Below are 25,771 nucleotides of genomic sequence, written 5' to 3'. Positions count from 1 at the left end.
GCCGGTATCTGGGGGCCCCCTTATTTGAGGGGACTCCCAGATTCCGATAAGACCCCGACAACCAACGGCAAGGGTTGTCGGGAAGAGGTCCTGTCCTCATCAACATGGGGACAGGGTGCTCTGGGGTGGGGGGGCCCGCAGTGCGCCCCCCTGCCCCAGAGCACCCAACCCCCCCATGTTGAGGGCATGCGGCCTGGCACGGCTCAGGAGGGGGGGGGCGCTCGCTCGTCCCCACTCCCTTCCTGACCGGCCGGGTAGCGTGCTTTGGATACGGGTCTGGTATGGATTGTAGGGGGACCCCTACGTCGATTTTTCGGCGTAGGGGGGTCTCCTTACAACCCATACCAGACCTAAGGGCCTGGTATGCTCCTGGGGGGTGAACCCATGCCGGTTTTTTCTTTGAAAATTGGCATGGAGTTCTCCCTCAGGAATGCATGCCGAGCGACGCTGTCATTTTTTTTTTTTTTTCCCGACGCAACTTTTTTAAGCCGTCGCGATCCTCAAAACTCGGCGTAACGTAACTTCGCGCATGCGCAGTACGGCCGGCGCGGGAGCGCGCCTCATTTAAATGGGACTCGCCCCATTTGAATAGGAACACCTTGCGCCGGCGGAATTTTAGTTACACAGCCTGAAATTTCTAGATAAGTGCTTTGTGGATCGGGCACTTAGGTAGAAATTTTAAGGCAGTGTAACTTAAATGGGATTTTTTAAGTTACGCCAGGTTTTTGTGGATCTGGCCCCTTTTTACTATGATGTCATAGCTGCTTGCTCTAGTCTGATCTTTGAAATCTTAGCCTGTATTCAACATGATGCAATGGAAGAGTCGGCACAATTGTAAATTTTATCAAGAAGTAAGGTCCTAGATTGTATTTAATCTTCATTGCAAAAAAAGTATATAAGTATACAATGGCTTTAGATAGCTACTTCAAAGGCTAACATATTTAAAGCAGTGTATTGGTTTTCCAATAGACTGAAGTTCAGTAAAATGGATGGATACTCATATCATACTGTATGATAAAACGAATTGTCACTACTGAACAAAAATAATGATATAGTACCATCGTCCTATCAATTCAAGAAAAAATAAATATCACAGGATGTACATTTTCATTAGAGGTGGCTCATTTACTTTTTTCTATCTACTAGAACATATCGGGAGATCCAAAATATGTAGCATTCAAATATGCTAATATTAAGTCTGCATTTGGCCCCACCAACTACTGGTCTTTGTTAGTCATATTGATGGACCGATAGGTGGTGTTGTGTCCCTTCTTCTGAATTAAGGTTTATATTTACATTATAGTGCTGTGGTGCATATGAAGACTACACCAGTATTTTGTTTTGGTAAATACGTTATGTCTTTTCCTTTAAAAGTGAAGACAGATTAGCAGGGATTCCAATCCATTCTGGGAGATAAGATGTTTCATACTTGAAAAATCTAAAGTAAGGAGAATTTGGTAACAAAAAATTTGAAAGATGAACTGTTTCACCTCCCACAAGATAAGCAACCCAAATCCCAAAAGTCCCAATAGTTATTATTGAGTGGTTACAATGTGTTAATAGTGCAAAATCTCGAGTAGGAGAGGCTTCATTTCCATCTCCAGCTAAATGAACATCTCCCAATGAGTTATTAATATTCTCTTTACACCAAGCCATCCCATTACTGGTCACAATAAAAAGTGGGTTTTCATACTTATTTCTGAAGTAATCCATGGCTTTTTGCAAATAATCCTTGTCTGCTACAACTCCTTTCCATTTCTTGGGCATAATTCCAACATAGTCCCCTCTACGGACATGGACCCCAACAAATGTGACATTTTCCCTGTCTCCTTTGACATTAGAAAGATAGGCATTGGCTTCTTCTTTAACAAAGTCATGGAAAGTAAACTCCTGATGTATCTCCTCCCAGATATGTTGATGAAAGGTCCATGAACAAGGCACTCCAACCAGTTTAACATACTGACCCGAAATATTCTTGTACTCTGGACACATCCAGTTCTTGATCGGATACTCTCTCCATTTGATACAATCATGTACTTCTTGGGCAATCATAGGCAAGTTAATCTTAAATAACTTGGACAAGGTTTCATGCATTCTTGGAACGACATAAGCTGGATGTCCATTTAGTTTGGCAAGGGAGTAAAGAGTTGCATATTGCCCAATCTGATTGCCAAGTCGACCCACTGGTTTTATAGTCCAAATTCGATTTGAGGGCTTGCTGGAGAGTTTTGAAAATTGATTTTTAACAAGGTTTACATTACAGAACAATGTTGAAGATCTACTACTGATCTTGAAAGAATAGTACCAATAAGACATATACATAATGATGAATATAAAAGAGAACACGATCTTTGCACAAACTGACAGTTGCTTCATCTTATTTTAAGTTCCAGTACTGTAAATAAAAGGAAAATTTGGGAAATTACATTTGATTTACCTAATGTTGACAAAAATCTCAAGAACCCTTTAGAGAGTATTTCAAGTGATGCATTTACACCAGCTAAAATACCTCACCTCTTGTTAGAACCAACCTATTTTTACAGAGACCAACACTAAAATCTTAACATCAAGTTCACTAAAACTACTGAATGAATAAAAATCCAATTTCAATAAACTAGAGAAAAGTGTCACAAACTAGTTTATCTCCTTGTTTAGACAAAAAAAAATATCTGTTTTTACTAAAGGCTGGTCTAATATTCTCTAGCATGTTAGCATGTTAGAGGGTATGACTAAAAAAAAACAACTGGCCATTCCTAATTTATTACTTCCTCACCCCCTTTCCTGCTTTGCGTTTTTTTTTTTGTTTCCTGATCCTTCTTTGCCTTTTTTCCCATCATCTCTGTCGTACATTATAGTTTTGTTGCTCTATATTATTAATACATTTTTCCATTACTTTGCTGTACTTTAGATTGAAGTAAAGTTAAAGTTTCTATTACAATTATTATTTTCTCTTACAACATATCTTGAGACTATTTATAATGCACCTGCAGCAGCCTTTTTCAAACAGGGTGACCAGGCACCCTGGAGTGTCTTCATGTTTATTTAAAGCTGAGGTTCACCCTAAAAACATGTATATACCATTCCATCATGTACAGTATGCTGGGTTTTTTTTCCGCTGTACATACCGCCATATAGCTATTTCCCCCCCGGCTTCCGGGTAGTGGATCCTGCGGGAGTGGGTGTTCCTATTCAGAGACTAAGTGATTGACGTGATGACAAAAGCTTCCCCCCCCGGCGCATAAGCACGTCACCATTTTCCAAAAGAAGACAAACTCAGAGTCGGCTCTATACGGCGCTATACGGCGCACCGACGTTCGGCTTCTTTCGGAAACTGGTGACGTGCATTATGCGCCGGGTGGAAGCTTTTATCATCATGTCAATCACTTAGTCTCTGAATAGGAACGCCCAGTCCCGCGGGATCCACTACCCGGAAGCCGGGGGGGGGGGGGAAATAGCTATACGGCGGTATGTACAGCGAAAAAAAAACAAAAACAGCATACTGTACATGTCGGCAGTATGCTGGATGGAATGGTATATACATGTTTTTAGGGTGAACCTCCGCTTTAAGGCTACCTTAGCAAAATGACCAAAAATGGCCCAGAAATAGTAACAAGCCAGTGAATGGATCAAGCCTGCCTTTTAGTTTTCATTGTGCACCAGTTACAACCTTCAGCTGTCGATATCCTTACAACTGCTGAAGTAATTGGTTGATAAGGAGGATGTTGGATGCCTGCACAGCATCCTTGTTTGCCCCTCTCCATCAGCACTTAGGTCACATAAGCAGGGTGAGGGAAAGAAACTGAGGGGGACATTGGAAATACTAGTCAGTACCAGTGTGCCAAGGTGTATTTGCTTTGGAAGAATAAATCACCTCCAAAGTGGGGTGACCTATGTGCGTAGACTATACTGCGTTATTTTAAACTATTTTTTTTATTTTTTTTTATATTTTAGAATGGGGTGCCTCGAGATGCATAATTTTAAAGCTGACCTGGAGGAGATTCTGCCATGAATGTTTGTTGAAGGTCACATTTACTGCTTTTTAAATATACTTAAATTGAATAAACTAGCATAGTTAACCCTTTAAACCTTGTTTTGTTGTTTTTACTATTTATGCATAGAGGTATGGAAAATACATTTATTGGAGGTATATTTTTTTTATGGAAAATAAATTGTCTGTTGGTTATGTTTTATTGATCTGGTGTATACAACTGCAGAAAGCAAAGCTGAAAAATCTGACAGGACTAGCAGTAAAAGCCTCAATAAAATGTAAATGAGTGTATTAAGTTTATGAGATAAACAAAAACAAAAAAGCATAAAAAGTGAGTCACCTATACTGGTTTAAAAAATTGGATTGCAATTATAAAATAGTGAATGTGATATTTATCTAGGTACATTAGTTTTAAATGACAATGATCATGTTTCCAGGAGTGGTTAATTTATTCTATGCATTTAGGTACATAATAATGCTTATTTTCAAGTTGCAAACATAAAGTGAGAGAAAATGCACCAGGGGCTGCTTAAGAAAGCGGCGAATGCGATATTCACCAAATACTGGAGAATGTTCGGCAAATGCTGCATTCACTGTCTGGAATGTAGTTTACTTTTGATTTTTTTTATACCGTGCAGTTAAGTAAACACCTCGGTCTGCAGTAGTCACTGGTGCAAATCTCTAACTATATCATACCTTACACAAAAATAACACATACCTACCTTAGTCCTGCTAATCTTACGCAGTGCCTTCTTTACACCTTGGACACTACTGAACTGCTACCACACAGCCTCTCAGTAAGATCTCTGCAAGGACATTGCCTACTATAACATTGCTTTGTTTGAACTGTTTATCATTTGGACTATCCTAGTGGTGACAGCAGCTTGCAGCTTCATTAATTGTATTTTATTCTTTTAAAGGGGTTGTGAAGTCAGATGTTTTTTTATCTTAATACATTATTTTTTTTTAACATGACATTCAGCCGAGTTGTCAGAATGACAATCGGCTGTTTTTTTTTTTTTTTTCAGTGCAACACATACTGTATTTTCACTGCCGCTTCCGGGTATGTAATCTGTGGGACTGGGCGTTCCTAAGTGATTGACATCCTTCCGACCAGCGCATACAGCGCGTCACTAGTTGCCGAAAGAAGCCGGACTGCGAGTCGGCTCTATACGGCGCCTGCGCACCGACGTTCGGCTTCTTTCGGCAACTAGTGATGCGCTGTATGCGCCGGTCGGAAGGATGTTAATCACTTAGGAACGCCCAGTCCCGCAGATTACATACCCGGAAGCGGCGGTGAAAATACGGTATGTGCTGCACTGAAAAAAAAAAAAACAGCCGATTGTCATTCTGACAACTCGGCTGATTGTCATGTTAAAATTTTTTTTTTGGGGTGAACCCCCGCTTTAAGATAAAAAGCCTTCTGTGTTCAGCAGACCCTACCCAGCCCCCCTGATACTTACCAGAGCCCCATCTAGATCCAGCAACGTCCACGCGTGCCTCGGGCATTCCAGGACTCTTCCTTCTGATTGGCTGAGACACAGCAGCGGCGTCATTGGCTCCCACTGCTGTCATTTAAATTCAGCCAATCAGGAGAGAGAAGTGGGGCCAAACCACAACTCCCTGTCTGAATGGATACACAGAGCTGCAGCTCCGCTCGGGTGCCCCCATAGCAAGCTGCTTTCTGTGGGGGCACTCAACAAGAGGGAGGGTCCAGGAGCTCCAGCCAGGGACCCAAGAAGAGGAGGATCCGGGCTGCTCTGTGTAAAACCACTGCACAAGGTAGGTAAGTATAACATGTTTGCTGTTTTCTTCTATACTTTTCACATTTCCTATAGAGGACCTTTTTTTTTATTATTTAAATGGTGTTTAAGTTTTTTGTTTTTGTAACATACAAAGCAAAACCAGGAAGATGGCTTTAACATCGGCTATGCAGAGCCCAACAATAGTAAGGCGCACAATAATATATAACTTCAAGACTGAAATACGTGTATATACGTTGGGGCTTTGAAGGGGTTTACCGGGATTATGGGTAAAGATATCAGCCATAACCCCAGTATTGTTTTTTTTACAGCCAGCGGCTGGCTTTCTCATGAAAACATTCTGAGCGGCTTTCAAAATCCTGAAGTGGGGGTTGGGTGACGCAGCTTGACGGTGTTTCTCTGGCTTTTCCACCGGCTAGCCCGAGGAACAATCTGACATCTGACAGTGTGGTTCGCTAATCCCAGAGGCAATCAGAGTACATTCTCTTTGATCGCCTCTATGGCCTTGGAGGCCCGGAGTGACATCATGAAGTCACTTCCACTCCAAGTAAGCAAACAATAATTTTTTTTATTGTTATTATTTTTTATTTTAGCTGCAATATTAGATTTGGGCCTTGCACGTAACCTCAACATTCGTTGTCTAGGGGAAGAAAGTCTGTAAAGAACTCCAATGTCCACACACGTTGTAAAACCTTTAGCTGTTTTAAGCGGTTTTATTTTTCTCATAACTTGCAAGAAAGTAGAAGAATGGAGGAACAGGGGAAGGTTCAGGTGCATAGTTCAGATCGCTCACCCGGATAGGCCCCTCTCACCTGGCCTAGCAACCGGAATGAAGCACAAACAATGATCAGTAACAGTCTCTGCCACAGACTGGTTGCAAGCAAAAATGAACAGTACGGAATCCTCTGCCACAGGATTTGGTACACGGATATCCAGCCTTACAGTCTTAGAGCCTTTAAGCCAACCCGGCACACTGTAAGGTTTCGTAGACTACGGTGCATCCTCCAATAAAGTTACCAGGCCTCTCCCAAAGTACCAGCCTTCCGCTCGGTCCTTTTCAGGACAGGTCCACCCCTGGTTTCCTCCATTGAGCGGCTTCCTCCCGCAGGACAGACAGCACAGGATCACCTTCAAAGTGTAGGCCCCAGTCAGGACAACTGGGCCTACCTGGTAGGAACGCATCCTCGGGCCAACATGGCCCGAGACCAAAAATCATGCAGCACATCCCTCGCGCCAGGAGGGCCACGAGACGGGAAAGGCCACTTAAGTATCCTTCCCCAGCATGCCCAGCAGGGAGACCACACCCACTGGGCTGCTCCCGGAGAAAGACACCCAATACACCTTGACCTGCTTGAGTTCCAACATTGGCCTATAGTGGCAATGCCAAACATAGGCAAACAAAGGGAAGTCCCTCCAAGAACAGCCAAAGCCGGAACAGAGGCTGATTTAGCCTTAATTAACAAAGTCTGAGCTAATTGTCTGCTCAGACACCCACTAAATTTTAACATAGCGCCTGGTCATCAGGAGAAGGGCGCTACAAAGGTAAAGGAGAGATTTAGGATCAATTTTTTTTTTCATAATTCTTTATTTTTTTTTTAATTTTCTGTATATTTCTTTACATCACTTACATGTATACCCAACCTCCACCGGGGACAAAATACATAACATTTAAAAATACAAACAAAACAAGTACAAAGAGAGGAAAAAAAAAAGGGATGGGGGACAAAGGTGAGGGAGGGAAGCTGTGCTTCCCCCCTCTCCTTCCCCCCTCTCCTTCCCCCCTCCTCCTCCTCTCCCTCCCCCCATACAAATGTCTCCCTTTAGGGTGTTCCTTCTTTTATGTTCTTGTGCACTTTTCGTGTTTATCGTGTTTGCTTCAGTGTTTTATGACATATTGACGGCGGCAAAGTGGTTGTAGAATCCTGACTGGACGTCATATGACGTCCTCAGGATTCTGAGCCGCTGCGCGCCCCCGGGGGCGCGCATCGCGGCGATCGTTGTTGCAGGGTGTCAGTCTGACACCCCGCAACACCGATCTCGGTAAAGAGTCTCTCACGGAGAATCTTTACCACGTGATCAGCCATGTCCAACCACGGCTGATCACGATGTAAACAGGAAGAGCCGTTGATGGCTCTTCCTCACTCGCGTCTGACAGACGCGAGTAGAGGAGAGCCGATCGGCGGCTCTCCTGACAGGGGGGGTTCTCGCCACATGGACCACCAGGGAAGCCCACCAGGGAAGAAAAAAAAAGGGGGCAAAAAAAGTCTTAAAAAAAAAAAAAGTCTGAAAAAAAAAGATGCCAATCAGTGCCCACAAATGGGCACTGACTGGCAACATAAGTAAATCAGTGCCGCCCCACAGTGTCCATCAGTGCCGCCCCACAGTGTCCATCAGTGCCGCCCCACAGTGTCCATCAGTGCCACCCCACAGTGCCCATCTGTGCCACCCCACAGTGCCCATCTGTGCCACCCATAAGTGCCGCCCATGAGTGCCCATCTGTGCCGCCTATGAGTGCCCAGTGCCGCCCATGAGTGCCCATCAGTGCCGCCAATGAGTGCCCATCAGTGCCGCCCATCAGTGCCCATCAGTGCCGCCCATAAGTGCCCATCAGTGCCGCCTATGTGTGCCCATCAGGGCCGCCTATGTGTGCCCATCAGTGCCACCTATGAGTGCCCATCAGTGCCGCATACCAGTGCCGCCAATCAGTGCCACCTCATCTGTGCCCGTCAGTACTACCTCATCGATGTCCATCAGTGCCATCTCATCTGTGCCCATCAGTGCCGCCATATCAGTGCCCATAATTGAAAGACAAAACGTACTTATTTACAAAAAAATTACAGAAAAAAATAAAAACTGTTTTTTTTCCCCAAATTTTCAGTCTTTTTTTAGTTGTTGCGCAAAAAAAAAATCGCAGAGGTGATCAAACACCACCAAAAGAAAGCTCTATTTGTGGGAAAAAAAGGACGCCAATTTTGTTTGGGTACAGTGTAGCATGACCGCGCAATTGCCATTCAAAGTGCGACAGTGCTGAAAGCTGAAAATTGGCTTGGGTGGGAAGGTGCGTAAGTGCCTGGTATGGAAGTGGTTAAAAAGGGATGTTTACATTACTTGTAATAGGAAAAAAGTGATACCATTTTTTTTTTAAAGGGATAGTGTAAATATAAAAAACAAAAAGGTAAAATAAATAAGATTTTTTTTAAAGCCCCCCTATCCCTCCGTGCTTGTGCGCAGAAACGGACACATACGTAAATCGCACATGCATATGTATTCGCACTACACATATGAGGTATCACTGCGAACGTTATGCTCTGTACACACGATCGGTCCATCCGATGAGTACGGACCGATGGACCGTTTTCATCGGTTAACCGATGAAGCTGACTGATGGTCCGTCACGCCTACACACCATCGGTTAAAAAAACGATTGTTTCAGAACACGGACACGTAAATCACGTATGACGGCACTATGAAGGGGAAGGTCAAATACAATTGGGTCTGCTTTTGCTGATTCCGTGTTATCGCGTGTTAGTAAAAGTTTGGTTAGAGCCGATTCGCGCTTTTCAGTCTCCGTGCTTTGCAGATCGTTTTCTCGGGTTCAGTTTGTGCTTGTAGGTTCGTATCTGTCAGTCAGTGCTTGCAGTCAGGTCGTAACTGTTTTGCAGTGTGTTTCTGTCCGCTCGTTTTCTGTTTTTCAGTGCGTTATTTACAGGCCTTGCTGTACTTGGGTGCTTTCTGTTTTAAGTGCGTTCTGACCAGTCGACCGGTTTGAAGCCATGTTGGAGGTGCGTTCTCATGCTCGAGTTTGTGCTGCGTATGGGCTGTCTTCTGCAGTTCATACTGTTTCCAGATCTCTGGCCATGAACAGAGCGAGGAGGAGTTCATGGGCCAAGAATTGGTTGCGCCAGCGTGACCAATTTTCTCATATGCCTCTGCTTAGGGAAATCCAGGAGAATAACCCTGATGATTATAGGAACTTTCTCCGTAAGATGGACCCCATTTTCCACCGTCTTTTGGATATTCTGTCCCCCTATATAACGAGGCAGGAGGACCAGGGCCGCCATCAGGGGGGTATAGGCAGTACACCTGTAAGGGGCCCGAAGGTCCCCAGGGGCCCGGATGGCAACCCCCTTTAAAAAAAAAAAAAAAAATTTTTTTTTTTTTTTTTTTTTAGATTTTTTTTTTTAGGGGTCCGGAGGTCCCCAGGGGCCCGGAGGCCCACAGGGCCCCATATGGAAACTCCCCCTTTTTTTATTATTTTTTTATAAAAAATATATATATATTTTTTTAAATATATTTTTATTTTATTTTTTATTAAAGGGCCAATTTTTTTATTTTTTTTTTAGAGGTCCAGAGGTCCCCAGGGGCCTGAAGGCCCCCAGGGACCTGGATGGCAACCCCCCTTTTTTTTATATAAAAAAAAAATTCTAATATATATTTTTCTTTTATTTTTTATTAAAGGGCCATTTTTTTAGGGGTACGGGGGGCCCAGAGATCCCCAGGGCCCAGGATGACAACCCCCCTTTGTTTTATAAAAAAATAAGTATTTTTTTTATATATCTTTTTATTTTATTTATATATATTATTATAGGGCCCAGAGGTCCCCAGGGCCCCCGGATGGCAACCCCCCTGTTTTTTTATAAAGAAAAAAATATATATATTTTATTTCTTTTTTTTCTTTATATATATATACATATATATATATATATATATATATATATATATATATATATATATATATATATATATTAAAGGGCTCAGAGGTCCCCAGGGCCCCATGTGGAAAAAACCCTTTTTTTTTTTTAATAAATGTTTATTTTATTTTTTTTATTATTAAAGGGCCCAGAGGTCCCCAGGGCCCTGGATGGCAACCCCCTTTTTTTTTTTTATAAATGTTTATTTTATTTTTTTATATATATTTCTTTTTTTATTAAAGGGCCCAGAGGTCCCGGATGGCAACCCCCCTTTTTTCTAATTTATTTCTATAAAAAAAAAAAAATCTGAGGTCCCCAGGGCTTCTCAATTCGCACCAGCCCCCCCCCCCCTCCGCTTCTCAATTTCAGGCGGCACCCCCCCCCCGGTTCTCTGCTCCAGGGGGCCCATGCCTGAAGCTGTGTAAGGGGCCCCATATTTCCTGATGGCTGCCCTGGGCAGGACACTGTGATGCTCCAAGCCATCACGGCCGAGCAGAGGCTCATTGCCACGTTGAGGTACCTGGCGACTGGGAGAAGCCTGCAGGACCTCAAGTTCTCGACAGGCATCTCCCCCCAGGCGCTGGAGCTCATCATACCGGAGACGTGTTCTGCCATCATACAAGTGAAGCAGAAGGAGTATATTAAGGTAAGTTTTCTCCTTTCACATCACAATCTGTCTTTAATGTATGCTAATGTCTTGTATTTCTTGCATCATTCCCTAATTTCCATGATTGGAATATGCTGTGAATGTCCCCTTTGTCCCCATGCATGTTGTAAGCTTTCATTGCTCCTTTTTTGGCCTACATGCATATTTCCCTTCACTAACCTGTCCAGCATGCTATCCTAGGCCCAAGCACACCTAGCCTAGTCTGTTTCAAACTTGTTTTTTGTCTGCTCCATTGTAGTTCTGCCCCCCTAATGTGTCCCAATTTTTTTTTCTCATTCAATTTAGGCTGAGTGCTAGAGGGATTTTTTTTCTTGGCCCAAACTCAGCTAGAACACCCCCCCCACCCTTAAAATGTTTAATGGTCCATTAGAGGGGTGAGGAGTCTGATAAAGTGGGCTTTTTATTTTTGGCCTGAAATACTCACTCCAATAAGAAATGTTATACTGATGTTGGACAATGATGTCTTTTGTAATGTGATTGCAATGTTTATGTGCCAAAGTACAAATTTTTTTTGTTTGACTCCACATTTTTCTTCCACGCCACAGGAATGGCAGACTGTGGCTTCACAATTTTCCCAGCGATGGGACTTCCCGAACTGTGGAGGGGCAATAGACGGGAAACACGTCTGCATAGTGCCGCCACCCCGTTCGGGGTCATACTATTACAATTAGAAAGGTTTTAATAGTATTGTGTTGATGGCGGTGGTGTCGGCACAGTATGATTTTCTTTACATGGACGTGGGGAAGAGCGGCCGGATGTCCGACGGTGGAGTGTTCGCGCAGACAGAGTTTGCCCAATGTCTCCAGACTGGTGGCCTTGCACTGCCACAGGATGAAGACAATGAGGAGGGACTCCCTTTCGGGTTTGTCGTGGATGAAGCTTTCAGGCTGGGACCACACCTGATGAGGCCGTTTCCCCAGAAAACCCTCACCCCGGAGAGGAGGGTTTTTAATTACCGGCTGGCCAGAGCCCGGAGGGTTGTCGAGAATGCCTTCGGGATAATGGCCAGCCGGTTCCGCCTGTTCCAGACAGCCATTCATATGGCAGAATATAAATTGAACACAATTATTTTTGCCTGTTGCATTCTGCACAATTTTTTGCGCAGGCACTCGGACACATACATAACCACCATTGGGCCTAAGGCCCAGACACTCATCGAGTAACCTTATTGGCCTGGACACTGGCCGTACTGGCTTGGCCCCCCAAACTGCTCGAGATGCACGTGACAGCTATGTGGATTACTTCACGGGTAGGGGGGCCATTGCTATGCCAGAGAATATTTCTTTAAAAAAAAATTGATCTTTGAAATTCCAGTTTTGTCATTCTTGCTTGGGTTTATTTTATCTGTCTCCCTGGTTCTCCTACTAGTGCACTTGTAGTGCCAAATGTGTTTCTCTGTTTTAGTAAATAACCACAATTTTCACAGTAATCACTCGCTTTTTAAATGTCCAAACTGATTTGGAGCATAGAAAGAAGAAGCCACACAAATGGTTATTTTGGTTGGGGTTTTACTCTGTGCACAACTTGTGCGTTTTTTAAAATTTCTGGTAAAAAAATATTTTTTTTATTTTTTGCGGCCTAAAACCAGGCTTTTTTCAAACAAGCAAATATCTACAAACAATGGAACTTACAAAGTTCAACCTTATTAGAAACACATGTAATGGGGTGATGTCACCCCGGAACAAGACAAAATTTGGAGATGCACACATTTTGAGCGGCAAAATGAGGACTTGTATCCTGATCCCATGCCAAATGGCAACATGTGCTATCTGCCATCATGGGGGATCAATGGATGTGTTTTGGGGGAGCAAACCCTTCCTCTCACCTACTTGAGTAGGGAAGAAGGGGTTACACCCACAAAGCACAGACCTAGATATTCTGTGATGGCAGATAGCACATGTTGACACACTGGGCCTGATCCTCAAAAGGGATACACCGATGGAAGGGAGCCGTGGAAGGAAGGCTGCAAGGAAGACCAGAAAGTGATTCCCTGGCTTCAAGCTGATCTGCCAGAAAAATTAGGTTGTTGTAGTACCACAGCTTGGGGTCATGTATGACATCTGCTGCTGCTTCTGATTTCTGGGATTTGGGGAGCACATTGTGGCCCAAATTAGAGGGACTCCTCATGTTATTGATTTTGTTGTTTATCATGGTGGAATGTGGCTTTGGGCTCCAAAGTCTGCATATATTTGGCTGATTGGTCAATTGTTGCCCTTCATGTTGAATTTTTAATTTAAGTTAAATACTTGTTGTAACAGGATGACCCGTGACACCCAGAGACTTTTGAGGGATGGGGGATACTCCTGTGCCAGCGACCCTAAGAACTCTTGGGTCTAAGTTCACCCTGTGCCCCTTTTGGGCATAGGGTGGCTAATCATAATTCATGTATTACATGAGATATTCTGCTCCTAAGACCTTTCCATTGTGTGATAACACTGTTAATAGCCCATTGATGATCAGGTGCGACTATCACCCAACCACCCAATGTTAATGAGGAGGTGGAGACTCAGCTCCTTGCACAGATGGAAAGGGCTGCAAGGGCTGGGACGGTGATAATGGGGGATTTTAACTACCCAGAAATTGACTGGATTAATGGCATTTCTGGGACAGTTAAAGGACAAACATTTAAAAACCTATTGCAGGACAATTTTATGGTGCAGTTTATTAAGGCCCCAACTAGGAATGATGCTCTGTTGGACCTGATAATCTCACACCATGCAGAGCTTATTACTAATGTTCAGATAAAGGAACACCTGGGTAGCAGTGATCATAACATGATTTCATTTAATGTTAACTATAAGCAAGAAATACATACAGGAAATATTAAAACACTAAATTTTAAGAGAGCAAATTTTCCAAGGATGAGGGCTGCTCTCCAGGACTTGGACTGGGAGGGACTATTGGCACAGATGAACACAGAACAGAAATGGGAATTCTTCAAAAAGACTGGGTGGAACCTCACTGCAAGTATGTTCCCATGGGCAATAAGTTTAAAAGGCTAAAAATAAAACCTATGTGGCTCACGGTCAAAGTTATAAAAGCTATAAACAATAAGAAAGTAGCTTTTAAAAAATATAAAAATGAAGGAACACTAGTGTTGTTTAAATGTTACAAAGAATATAACAGGATATGTAAAAAGGAAATCAAGGATGCAAAAATTCAAAACGAACGACAGATTGCAAAAGATAGTAGGACAAACCCCCAAAAATTCTTTAAATATATTAATAGTAAAAAGGTGAAGTCTGAGCATGTAGGCCCCTTACAAAATAATCTAGAGTGGGTGACTGGGGACAAAGAGAAGGCAAATTTATTAAATGCTTTCTTCAGCTCTGTGTATACAATGGAGCATGGGGGAGCTCATGTCCAAAATGGGGGTGGGAGTGACACAGCCCCAAATCCACAATGGCTCAAAAGTGATATGGTCCAGAAATATTTAGACAGAATAAAGGTGGATAAAGCACCTGGACCTGATGGCATCCATCCACGGATCCTAGGTGAGTTGAGCTCTGTCATTTCAAAGCCACTGTATCTAATATTTAGGGACTCATTAAAGACAGGAATAGTACCACTGGATTGGCGCAGGGCCAATGTGGTGCCCATATTTAAAAAGGGAACAAAGTCTTTACCAAGTAACTATAGACCTGTTAGTTTAACTTCTATAGTTGAGAAGATACTGGAACGTTTAATAAAAGACCACATGGATGAGTTCTTGCTGGAAAAAACTATTTAAGCAGCAGACAGCATGGATTCATGAAAGACAGAAGTTGTCAGACAAACCTGATTTCCTTTTATGAAGAGGTAAGTAAAACCCTGGACAGAGGCGTGGCTGTGGACGTGATATATTTGGATTTTGCAAAAGTGTTTGATACAGTTCCGCACACACGGCTCATGTGTAAGGTAAGGTCTACAGGATTGGATATATCAGTTTGTAAATGGATAGAAAACTGGCTGAAAGACAGAATTCAGAGAGTCGTGGTTAATGATTCTTACTCTGAATGGTCCAAGGTTATCAGTGGTGTACCCCAAGGTTCAGTGCTGGGACCCTTACTTTTCAATATATTTATAAATGATATTGGGTCTGAGATCAAAAGTAACATTTCTGTCTTTGCAGATGACACCAAGCTATGCAGTGGAATAACGTCCTTGCAGGATGTCTCCAATTTACAAGCCGACCTCAATGCTTTGTCTAATTGGGCGACTAAGTGGCAGATGAGGTTTAATGTAGATAAATGTAAAGTTATGCACTTGGGGGCTAAGAATATGCATGCATCATACATACTAGGGGGAGTACAACTGGGGGGATCTGTAGTGGAGAAGGATCTGGGGGTTTTAGTTGATCATAAGCTCAATAATGGCATGCAATGCCAAGCTGCGGTTTCCAAAGCGAGCAAAGTCCTTTCTTTCTCAGAGACAGAGATATAATTTTGCCACCTGTACAAATCATTAGTAAGACCTCATCTGGAATATGCAGTTCAGTTTTGGACACCAGTTCTCAAAAAGGATATTGGAGAACTGGAGAAAGTGCAGAGAAAGGCAACCAAACTGATAAGAGGAATGGAGGAGCTCAGCTATGAGGAAAGATTAGAAGAACTACATTTATTCACTCTTGAGAAGAGGAGAATAAGGGGGGATATGATCAACATGTACAAATATATAAGAGGTCCATACAGTGAACTTGGTGTTGAGTTATTCACTTTACGGTCAACACTGAGGACAAGGGGGCACTCTTTACGTCTGGAGGAAAAGAGATTTCACCTCCAAATACGGAAAGGTTTTTTCACAGTAAGAGCTGTGAAAATGTGGAACAGACTCCCTCCAGAGGTGGTTCTGGCCAGCTCAGTAGATTGCTTTAAGAAAGGCCTGGATTATTTCCTAAATGTACAGAATATAACTGAGTACTAAGATTTGTAGGTAAAGTTGATCCAGGGTAAATCCGATTGCCTCTCGGGGGATCAGGAAGGAATTTTTTCCCCTGCTGTAGCAAATTGGATCATGCTCTGCTGTTTTTTTTTGCCTTCCTCTGGATCAACTGTGGGTATGGAGTTGGGTGTATAGGATTGTACTGTGTTTTTTATTTTGTTTTTTTTATTTTTTGTGGTTGAACTGGATGGACTTGTGTCTTTTTTCAACCTGACTAACTATGTAACCTGTTTGTCGGAGACAGAAAGTCTGTGTAAGATGTGGATTGAGAAGAGATCATTGTGTGATGGTGTTTTGTTTGAGTTTTTTGAGTTTTTTGACTGGGCTGTTAGACGTGGACTGGCACAGTATGGACCTAATCCTCCACCGGAGATCATAGACTGGGTTATAGCGGCTGTGGATGCCACTTGGCTACAGCAAAGATGTGCTGCAGCAGCAGAAGTCACAGCAGCACCAACTGAAGAGAGGGGAGAGGTACAGAGACCAGTCACCATGAAAGTGGAGTTCCAGGGAGCCGGGGCAGTTGGCCCCTCTCTCAAGCAACAAGCTGTGGTGGTAAAGCTTTTACCCCCAGCTGAATCACTGGCAGCAGGGCAGGATGCTACTGGCTGCTGCACACAACTGCAGCTTGAGCTGACATCGGGGGATGGGACTGTGGTCTCCACTCAAAGCAACCCAGCGGAAGAGCTGGCAACAGAGCAGAGTGCCACAAGCCTCTGCTCTCAACTAACAGAAGAGGGAGTTCCTGGGGCAGTGGATGGGACTGTGGTCTCCACTGACACAACCCTAGAAAATGGTGCGTCACCGAGACAGGAGGATGTCGGCTTTGCTTTGCAAGCATCAGGGGATTTTCTACCACCAGTGGATGTGACTACAGTCTCCACTGGTATACCCCAAGGATGGGGGCCAGTTGGCCCAGATCCCCAACAACATGAGGGACTGAGCCCAGTCACCCTGTCTTCTCTCCAGCGGCTGAAAGGACTCCAGGGAGAAGGGCCAGTCCAGGCCTCTCCCCAGCGGCAGGCAGGTTCTCTGAGAGAGACAGAGGTTGGCAGGGTTAGTAATGCTCTGTTTGGAGCAATTCATTTGGGGTACTGTATGTATACCAGCATTGGAGGACTGGATCTACTGACTGACTTCGGAGAAAACCCGTCTGGGGTCTCCTCCTGTGTCAGTCTCCCACCGAAAGGGGAGAGATGTAACAGGATGACCCGTGACACCCAGAGACTTTTGAGGGATGGGGGATACTCCTGTGCCAGCGGCCCTAAGAACTCTTGGGTCTAAGTTCACCCTGTGCCCCTTTTGGGCATAGGGTGGCTAATCATAATTCATGTATTACATGAGATGGGACATTAATAATAATTCATGTTTGCAGGATGTCTTGAGATATCACAAGTTGTTGGCTATTCAATGTGGGGACACATTCTTTTGAAAGGTGAAAGGTGTTAATTGCATCTACTCCTAGACAAATCATTAACCATTGTGTAAGGCTGTAGAGGTGTTAATTCAGGTCTGCTCCTAAGACCTTTCCATTGTGTGATAACACTGTTAATAGCCCATTGATGATCAGGTGCGACTACCTGTTTGTCGGAGACAGAAAGTCTATGTAAGATGTGGATTGAGAAGAGATCATTGTGTGATGGTGTTTTGTTTGAGTTCTGTTAATGAAGGAATGTGCAGTGATTAGATCATGATAATTATAGGCCGGCGCAGACATGTCTAGAATGTTTAGTAATTAGCTCAAAGAATGTGATTGAAGCCCCCCCCCCCCCCCAAGGTGTGATGTGTGGGTGGGGACAGTTTGATTGTTCCTGTGATTTCTGTAACCTGTGTACTGCATATAAGCAAGCTAAGTGTACCATTAAAGTAGTCATTACATTTGAAACCAGAAGCACAGAGCTGTGTGTCTCGTGTCTGGGGGGAATTCTTATGGGTCGTGTTCGTTTGCCTGATTGTGGAGTGTCGATAAGCTGTCGTGAGTGGAATGGAATATCGTGAACGGATTTAACCCCTGTCCCATTTGGGGTTCCGTTACACTTGTCTATTGTGTTTTTCTGGTGAATAGTTATCAAACATTACAGAAATACAATGTGTAATTAACAAAGGACACAACCTCCTTGAGGGGGGGGGGGAATGTGGTGATAACTTGATAAAAAAAAAAAAAAAAAGATGTGGAGTACAACATTTTTTTTTGGAGATCTGGCTTTTTTTAAAAAAAAAAAAGGATTATTCATGAGATCACAAGCCAAAAAGAAAATCAGTCAGTATGGGATAACTCTGTCTAAATACCTTCAGCAAAACAACGTCTTTATTCTAGCTATAGAACAAAGAAAAAAATGCGCTGCAATAAACGAGGCACTAATTTTAAAAATGTAATATGTGCCATCTCCATAACGAACGCTAGTTTTACCAGAACAAGCGCTCCCATCCCCTAATTTAGTCTGAGCAACCGATGGTTGTGCCTACTAACGATCATTTCTTTCACATCGGTTAGGAATCCATTGGTTAAATTTAAAACAAGTTGGCTTTTTTTTAACCAATGGTTAAATAACCGATGGCGCCCACACACGATCGGTTTGGACCAATGAAAATGGTCCATCAGACCATTCTCATCGGTTTAACCGATCGTGTGTATGCGGCCTTAGAGCGAAAGCAATAATTCTAGTACTGGACCTCCTCTGCAACTCTAAACTGGTAACCTGTAAATGCATTTAAAGCGTTGCCTATGAAGATTTTTAAGTCCTGTAGTTAGTCGCTATTCAACCAGCGCAGGCAATTTTAAAGCGTGACATGCTAGGCATCTTTTTACTCGGCATAACATCATCTTTCACATTTTCCAAAAAAGTGGTGTAGATATTGTTTTTTTTTTAAATTCATTAACCACTTAAGCCCCGGACCAATATGCAGCCTAAAGACCCAAGGTGTTTTTACAGTTCGGGACTGCGTCGCTTTAACAGACAATTGCGCGGTCGTGCGACGTGGCTCCCAAACAAAATTGGCGTCCTTTTTTCCCCACAAATAGAGCTTTCTTTTGGTGGTATTTGATCACATCTGCGGTTTTTAGTTTTTGCGCTATAAACAAAAATAGAGCGACAATTTTGAAAATTTTTCAATATTTTTTACTTTTTGCTGTAATAAATATCCCCCAAAAACATATATAAAAACATTTTTTTTCCTCAGTTTAGGCCGATACGTATTCTTCTACCTATTTTTAGTAAAAAAAATCGCAATAAGCGTTTATCGATTGGTTTGCGCAAAATTTATAGTGTTTACAAAATAGGGGATAGTTTTATTGCATTTTTATTTTTTATTTTTTTTTTACTACTAATGGCGGCGATCAGCAATTTTTTTCGTGACTGCGACATTATGGCGGACACTTCGGACAATTTTGACACATTTTTGGGACCATTGTCATTTTCACAGCAAAAAATGCATTTAAATTGCATTCTTTATTGTGAAAATGACAGTTGCAGTTTGGGAGTTAACCACAGGTGGCGCTGTAGGAGTTAGGGTGCACCTAGTATGTGTTTACAACTGTTTGGGGGTGTGGCTGTAGGAATGACGTCATCGATCGTGTCTTCCCTATAAAGGGAATGACGCGATCGATGCGCCGCCATAGTGAAGGACGGGGAAGCCGTGTTTACACACGGCTCTCCTCGTTCTTCAGCTCCGGGGAGCGATCGCGACGGAGCGGCTATAAACAAATAGCCGCGCCGTGGTCCCGGATCGCTCCCCGAGCGGACCCGACCTCCGCATGTAGCGGGGGGGGTCCCGATCGGACCCCCCACCCGCTAATAGGCGAGGACGTACGTGTACGCCCATGTGCCTGTACGTGCCATATTGTGGACGTATATGTACATGCGGGGGTCGGGAAGTGGTTAAAGCGGAGTTCCACCCAAAAGTGGAACTTCCGCTTATATATTTCCTTCCTCCGGTGTCACATTTGGTCCCCTTCCCCACCTCCGGGAGATGGGCTGTATCATCAGCAAACATTGACATTAAAGTGTTACTAATTCCTACACAGAAAAATCAGTCTGTATAGGCAGTAAAGTATGCTTGTTATACTCACTGTGGAACCTAAGGCTGTTTGATCTTGTCTTTTCTGATCCTCCCTTTCTTCCACAATCCCCAAACCATCTGAACATAACAGAGACTTGGGGCAAGCTGCACATGCCCAGTTTGGTGTGTATCGCTAGAGAGTTTTTTTTTCTTGGGAGAAGGCATGTGATCAGCACAGGGCCAATCAGCACTGTCCAGACAGAAGGTCAGGCTCCCTGCAGCCTCATAGGACAATTAGGGGAGAATGAAAACTCCTTCTATAAGCTTTAACCAGTGCTCAGCCAGACACTGATAGAAGTCACTGGATTGCTCTAACTGCTGATGAGAAAAGGTATTTAGCAGTTTATATTTACCAAAACAATTGCATTTCCATGTTCAGTGTACTGTGGGAGACCAGATGTACAGTAGTGAATGCATGGTCCCAAGTTTAGTAACACTTAAAACTATTTGTACCAACCTGTATATCAGGGGTATTGAATTAAAATGCATGGAGTAAAATGTTCTTCCAGCAGAGATCAGAATCACATCTTTGTGTGATGACTCAGATCCTTCCCATCACAGCCCCTTCATTTTATTTTTTTATTTTTTTGATTACAAACGTTTTTATTGTAGTATTAAAAAGGCAAAACAAAAAATAGAAATCACATAGAAAGACATCAGATAATCATGTAAAAGTGTACATCATGAGAAAAGACATCCAAAGCATAATGTAAAAATAAATGAGACAAAACAAAAACAAAAAAACAATTCCAAAGCATACAGAAAAAGACCCAAATAAGAAATACATACGGCCTTGTTTGTCATGGCATAACAATCTCATATAGACTTTAGCTTCATTCCAACAAAATGTGCTTATGTGTCTTCCAAGGTTCCCATCTACTATCAAATAGATGTATCCTATCCGGTAGAGTATATAATATCCTCTCCATAATGATCACCATATCAATTCTATCATAAATAGAGGTTAGGGGTATAACTGGGGACTTCCAGTGAAGAGCAATGGCCCAGAGAGTAGCTATACAGATAGTATGTATAAGACATTCTTACCTGCGAAGGATCCCAGGGATCATCGATCCAATTAAACACATTGTGATCGTGAGTTCCAAAGAGGTCCCAGATATCGCAGAGGTGACAGCAGTCACCTTTTTCCAAACAGGGGCGAGGAACCCACAATCCCAAAATATATGTCTGATTGTGCCCCGCACCTGACAGCCCCTAAAGCATAATCCAGATGCTCCCGGGAACATCACCTGGAGTCTGGATGGAGTTTAATACCATCTGGTCATTACCTTATACGCCGTTTCTCTAACCACTAGTGATTTGGTGGACCTCCGAAGGTTTGCCAGCATGGCATCCCAATCATCCGGTGTGAAGTGTAGGTTACAGTTTCCCACTTTAGTCTGTAAAAGAGGATCATCCGAAAAACCTGAAGCCAAAGAAGTTTTATAAAGAGTCGAAATGAGACCCTTAGCTCTAGGGGTTTCTCGGCATATCAAATCGCAATTGCCATGCATCCGTTAGTTGAAAGGACCGAAGTGTTTTAGACATGGATTTAGAAAAAGCTATGGAATTGTGGGAAGCGGTGCTTCTATCTAAATGGGGATGGGCAACCAGATTAAAATCACCTCCGACATACATGTGCGTCGATGAATATTTTTCAAGAATTGTAAAGAAATTGGCAAAGAAGGAAGCCTGAACCATATTAGGTGCATATGCATTTGCGATCGTTAATTCACATCCTAATATCAACCCCTTGATAATAAGGAATCTGCTACCAGGGTCCTTATAGACCTGCTGTACTTCTAGGGGGAATGTGTTATGCAAAAATATAGCCACACCTCTACATTTAGATTGGTACTGAGTATAGAAAGCCTGCTTGTATGACCTATGAAAAAAGTAGGTTGTTTATTCAAAGCAAAGTGGGTCTCCTGTAGCATAACTATTTTAGCCCCTAGTTTTATAGGTGGTAAAGGCTTTTTTCCGCTTGTGGGGAGAGTTAAAGCCCCACACATTGTGCGTGATGAATGTAATCATCATTTATGACGTGAGACCCAAGTAAGCTCACCTGAGCAGTATAGCCGAAATGTCAGTGCAGCACCAAAACTCTCCGACACAAGGGAAATGCCAAACAGGAGACACCATTGAAAGCACACATTGTCATGCCCATTACAAGGCCTGTTTTGACTGAAATGCCTTGATAACTGAAAAATAGATAACATAAATAAAAAAAGTAAAACCAAATTAACAGTAAATAACGATACCAGCATAACTATAATGCGCTGGATAAACATTGGGTCAGGCAGCAACAAACCTTAAACAGAGACCATAGTATTGTAAGAGGCGAAAACGCCTCTAACTCCAGAAGTCATATCCGGACCTCGGAAGGAAGTCGAGATATGAGTGGAGTGGGGTGGCATGGTAGCGACATCAGTTGTAATAGCCAACAACTGTAAAAAAAAAAAAAAAAGAGTACAAAGCATGTGCATGGTAGAGTCATACTTATCAAGGGACTGCAAGTCATAAATCACCATCAGTGTTCATGTAAAAGATCCATGGGTAGAGCCTTCAAAAACATCTGGGAGCTGGTTCTGTGATCCTCCCAGCCCATATAGCGTCATATACACCTAATAAAAAAAAAGGAGGAATCGATCTGGTGTCTTACATGCACCTCTGCAACACAAGTGGAAATTCAGGAGTCCAGAAGACGTCTTGCAAAGTTCCAGAAATCATCCGGCCTGGGAGGGGTTTAAAAAAAAATATACAGTACAGACCAAAAGTTTGGACACACCTTCTCATTCAAAGAGTGTTCTTTATTTTCATGACTATGAAAATTGTAGATTCACACTGAAGGCATCAAAACTATGAATTAACACATGTGGAATTATACATAACAAAAAAGTGTGAAACAACTGAAACTATATTTCATATTCTAGGTTCTTCAAAGTAGCCACCTTTTGCTTTGATTACTGCTTTGCACACTCTTGGCATTCTCTTGATGAGCTTCAAGAGGTAGTCACCTGGCGCAGCACCCCATCACTCTCCTTCTTGGTCAAATAGCCCTTACACAGCCTGGAGGTGTGTTTGGGGTCATTGTCCTGTTGAAAAATAAATGATGGTCCAACTAAACGCAAACCGGATGGAATAGCATGCCGCTGCAAGATGCTGTGGTAGCCATGCTGGTTCAGTATGCCTTCAATTTTGAATAAATCCCCAACAGTGTCACCAGCAAAGCACCCCCACACCATCACACCTCCTCCTCCATGCTTCACGGTGGGAACCAGGCATGTAGAGTCCATCCGTTCACCTTTTCTGCGTCGGACAAAGACACGGGGGTTGGAACCAAAGATCTCAAGTTTGGACTCATCAGACCAAAGCACAGATTTCCACTGGTCTAATGTCCATTCCTTGTGTTCTTTATCCCAGACAAGTCTCTTCTGCTTGTTGTCTTTCTTTAGCAGTGGTTTCCTAGCAGATATTCTACCATGAAGGCCTGATTCACACAGTCTCCTCTTAACAGTTCTAGAGATGTGTCTGCTGCAAGAAGAACCTAGAATATGAAATATAGTTTCAGTTGTTTCACACTTTTTTGTTATGTATAATTCCACATGTGTTAATTCATAGTTTTGATGCCTTCAGTGTGAATCTACAATTTTCATAGTCATGAAAATAAAGAAAACTCTTTGAATGAGAAGGTGTGTCCAAACTGTTGGTCTGGTAAATAAATAAAATAAAATAAAAAAATAAATAGAGAATAAATAGAAAAAAAGGAACCGGATGGCCCTGAAGGACAGGAGAGCAAATTCTGTGCAGAGGGATTCCATAAGAACGACATTAGGTGGCGATCTGTCCACAGAAAACAGCAGGCAAGTCCTGATCATGGTACATGGTATGAGCAGAGTCAGCTCCCAGATAAAGTCAATTGCAATCCATACCTTCAATTAAGTTGAGGACCAATGTCCAGCCAGACATTCCTTCTATTGCACCTGGGAGAAGGCGTGCGCCAGATTGGTGTTGATCTGGGGGTGGCAGGCTGGCAGGGCAGAGCTTCAGCATACAACAGGCCCAATTTCACCAGAATTTCTTGCCCTTCCAAAAGAGTGGTGGTTGTATATGTGGTTCCATTATGAGGGATGGACAATTTAAAGGAGAACCCCCACCTGTAGCGTATACATGCAGCTGCTAACACCGTGGTCACCTCCTTCATTCTGCCTCGACGATCCAGAGTTGCAGGGGAAATGTCCGGATATATTTTGCACCGGGGTGCCATCCAGCGTGATCGATTGGGATTTGTGAGCCGCCCTGAGGATCTCCTTTTTAATAAGGAAGTTTTTCAGGCAGAGCACAATGTCTTTAGGCGGTTTATCAGGAGGGGCTTCGGGCGCAAAGCACAGTTTATGCAGTCACAGGTAAATGCATCCACATCATGGTCTGGCAGCAGTGATTGGAACAGCTTGCAGATGGCAGGAATCAGATCCGTGTTGGATTCAGGGATCCCCCTCACCCTGAGGTTGTTCCTACAATTACGGTTGTCGAGGTCCTCGACTTGTGATTGGAGCTGTGTGACAGTGGCAACCAGAGTGTCATATTCTCTGGAGAGATCATTGTGGGCAATGCTGAGTTGGTTTCCAAACGATCTGTGCGTGCCCCCAAAGCTGCGATCTCCTGAGTCAGAGTGTTAGTGCTCTTATGTAGACATGCCGAATTTCTCCTGTGAATGCAGCAGGTAGTTAAAGACCTCTGTGCAGTCCCCTTCGTTTTCCTCTTCTTTGGCAGCATGCACAGCTTGGTCCTGGGGGTGTTAGAGATGAGCAGGGTTAGTTTGGCCGCGATCTGGCCCCAGGAAGCAGGCTAAATGGATGGAGAAGTACGGAGCTACTCAGACATGCAGCCGATCCCACAGAAGTCGCCCATGTGCCCCCAGCCCCTTCATTTTATATCAGAATCCCGTTCATCCCCTTTATCCCATTTAATCCCTTACATCAGTGTCCTCAGTCCCCCAAACATCACAGGCCCTAGTTCTACTTTATGGCTGTTGGCACCTGAGCAAAATCAGTTGTACAGAAGTTCAAAGAACAGCAGAACCTTTATTTTAAGTGGTAGTCCACACACCCACAATTGGTATTTCAATGGTGGGTCTGGATTACACCTTGGCTTCTTATATTTCATGGACAATCTACCAAAAATATCTTAAAGCTAGAGTTTCTTGCCATTACCATGGAATCTCACTTACCACTTATCAGGACACGTACTTACCGAGACCGAGATGCTGCGGACGGCTCACCTTTGCGGACTGGCGCTAACCTTCCTCTGAGGGTGGAAACAGCGAGAGGGAAGCACCAGAAGGCACCGGCACCGGAGGGTAGCTGGGTAGTAGCCGAGGTGAAGATCACAAGTGTGGGATCCGGAATCCACAGGATACGTTAGAAGCCGGAAGCCAATGCAAAGTCAATCAGGAGCAGGAATAAGGAAGTCCAAGAAGCAAGCCAGGTTCAGGGAATGGAGACAGCAGCAAGTCTGAGATTCAAGCCGGGATCAGGGTTCACAGAGAGAAGCGAGTCCAAAGTCCAGAGCCGGGGTCAGGGGTAAGAGAAGGCAGCAATCCGATAAACGAGCCGAGGTCAGGTATGTAGTCAAGCAATCAGGTAATCCAGGTCAAGAGGTTAGTTCAAGGTATAAAGCACAT

The 25,771-nt window shown here is 43.4% G+C and overlaps 1 protein-coding gene across 1 annotated transcript in view; it reads right to left on the bottom strand.

Moving 5' to 3' along the window:
* Positions 1 to 739: 739 nt before the first annotated feature.
* LOC120915828 (galactoside alpha-(1,2)-fucosyltransferase 2-like) overlaps positions 740 to 25,771 on the bottom strand; it is a 44,118-nt gene continuing 19,086 nt past the window's right edge. Inside the window, exons 3-4 of the mRNA XM_040326630.1 lie at positions 21,378 to 21,514; positions 740 to 2,289 (exon numbers count right to left, since the gene is read on the bottom strand). Coding sequence (XP_040182564.1) covers positions 1,354 to 2,289; positions 21,378 to 21,514 — 1,073 coding nt within the window. The 3' untranslated portion in view covers positions 740 to 1,353. The remainder of the gene's footprint in view (positions 2,290 to 21,377; positions 21,515 to 25,771) is intronic.

This window comes from Rana temporaria, chromosome 10 (genome assembly GCF_905171775.1).
Source record: "Rana temporaria chromosome 10, aRanTem1.1, whole genome shotgun sequence".
NCBI lineage: Eukaryota > Metazoa > Chordata > Amphibia > Anura > Ranidae > Rana > Rana temporaria.
Note: the sequence above shows the minus strand (reverse complement) of the source record. Positions and strands in the feature narration are given on the sequence as shown.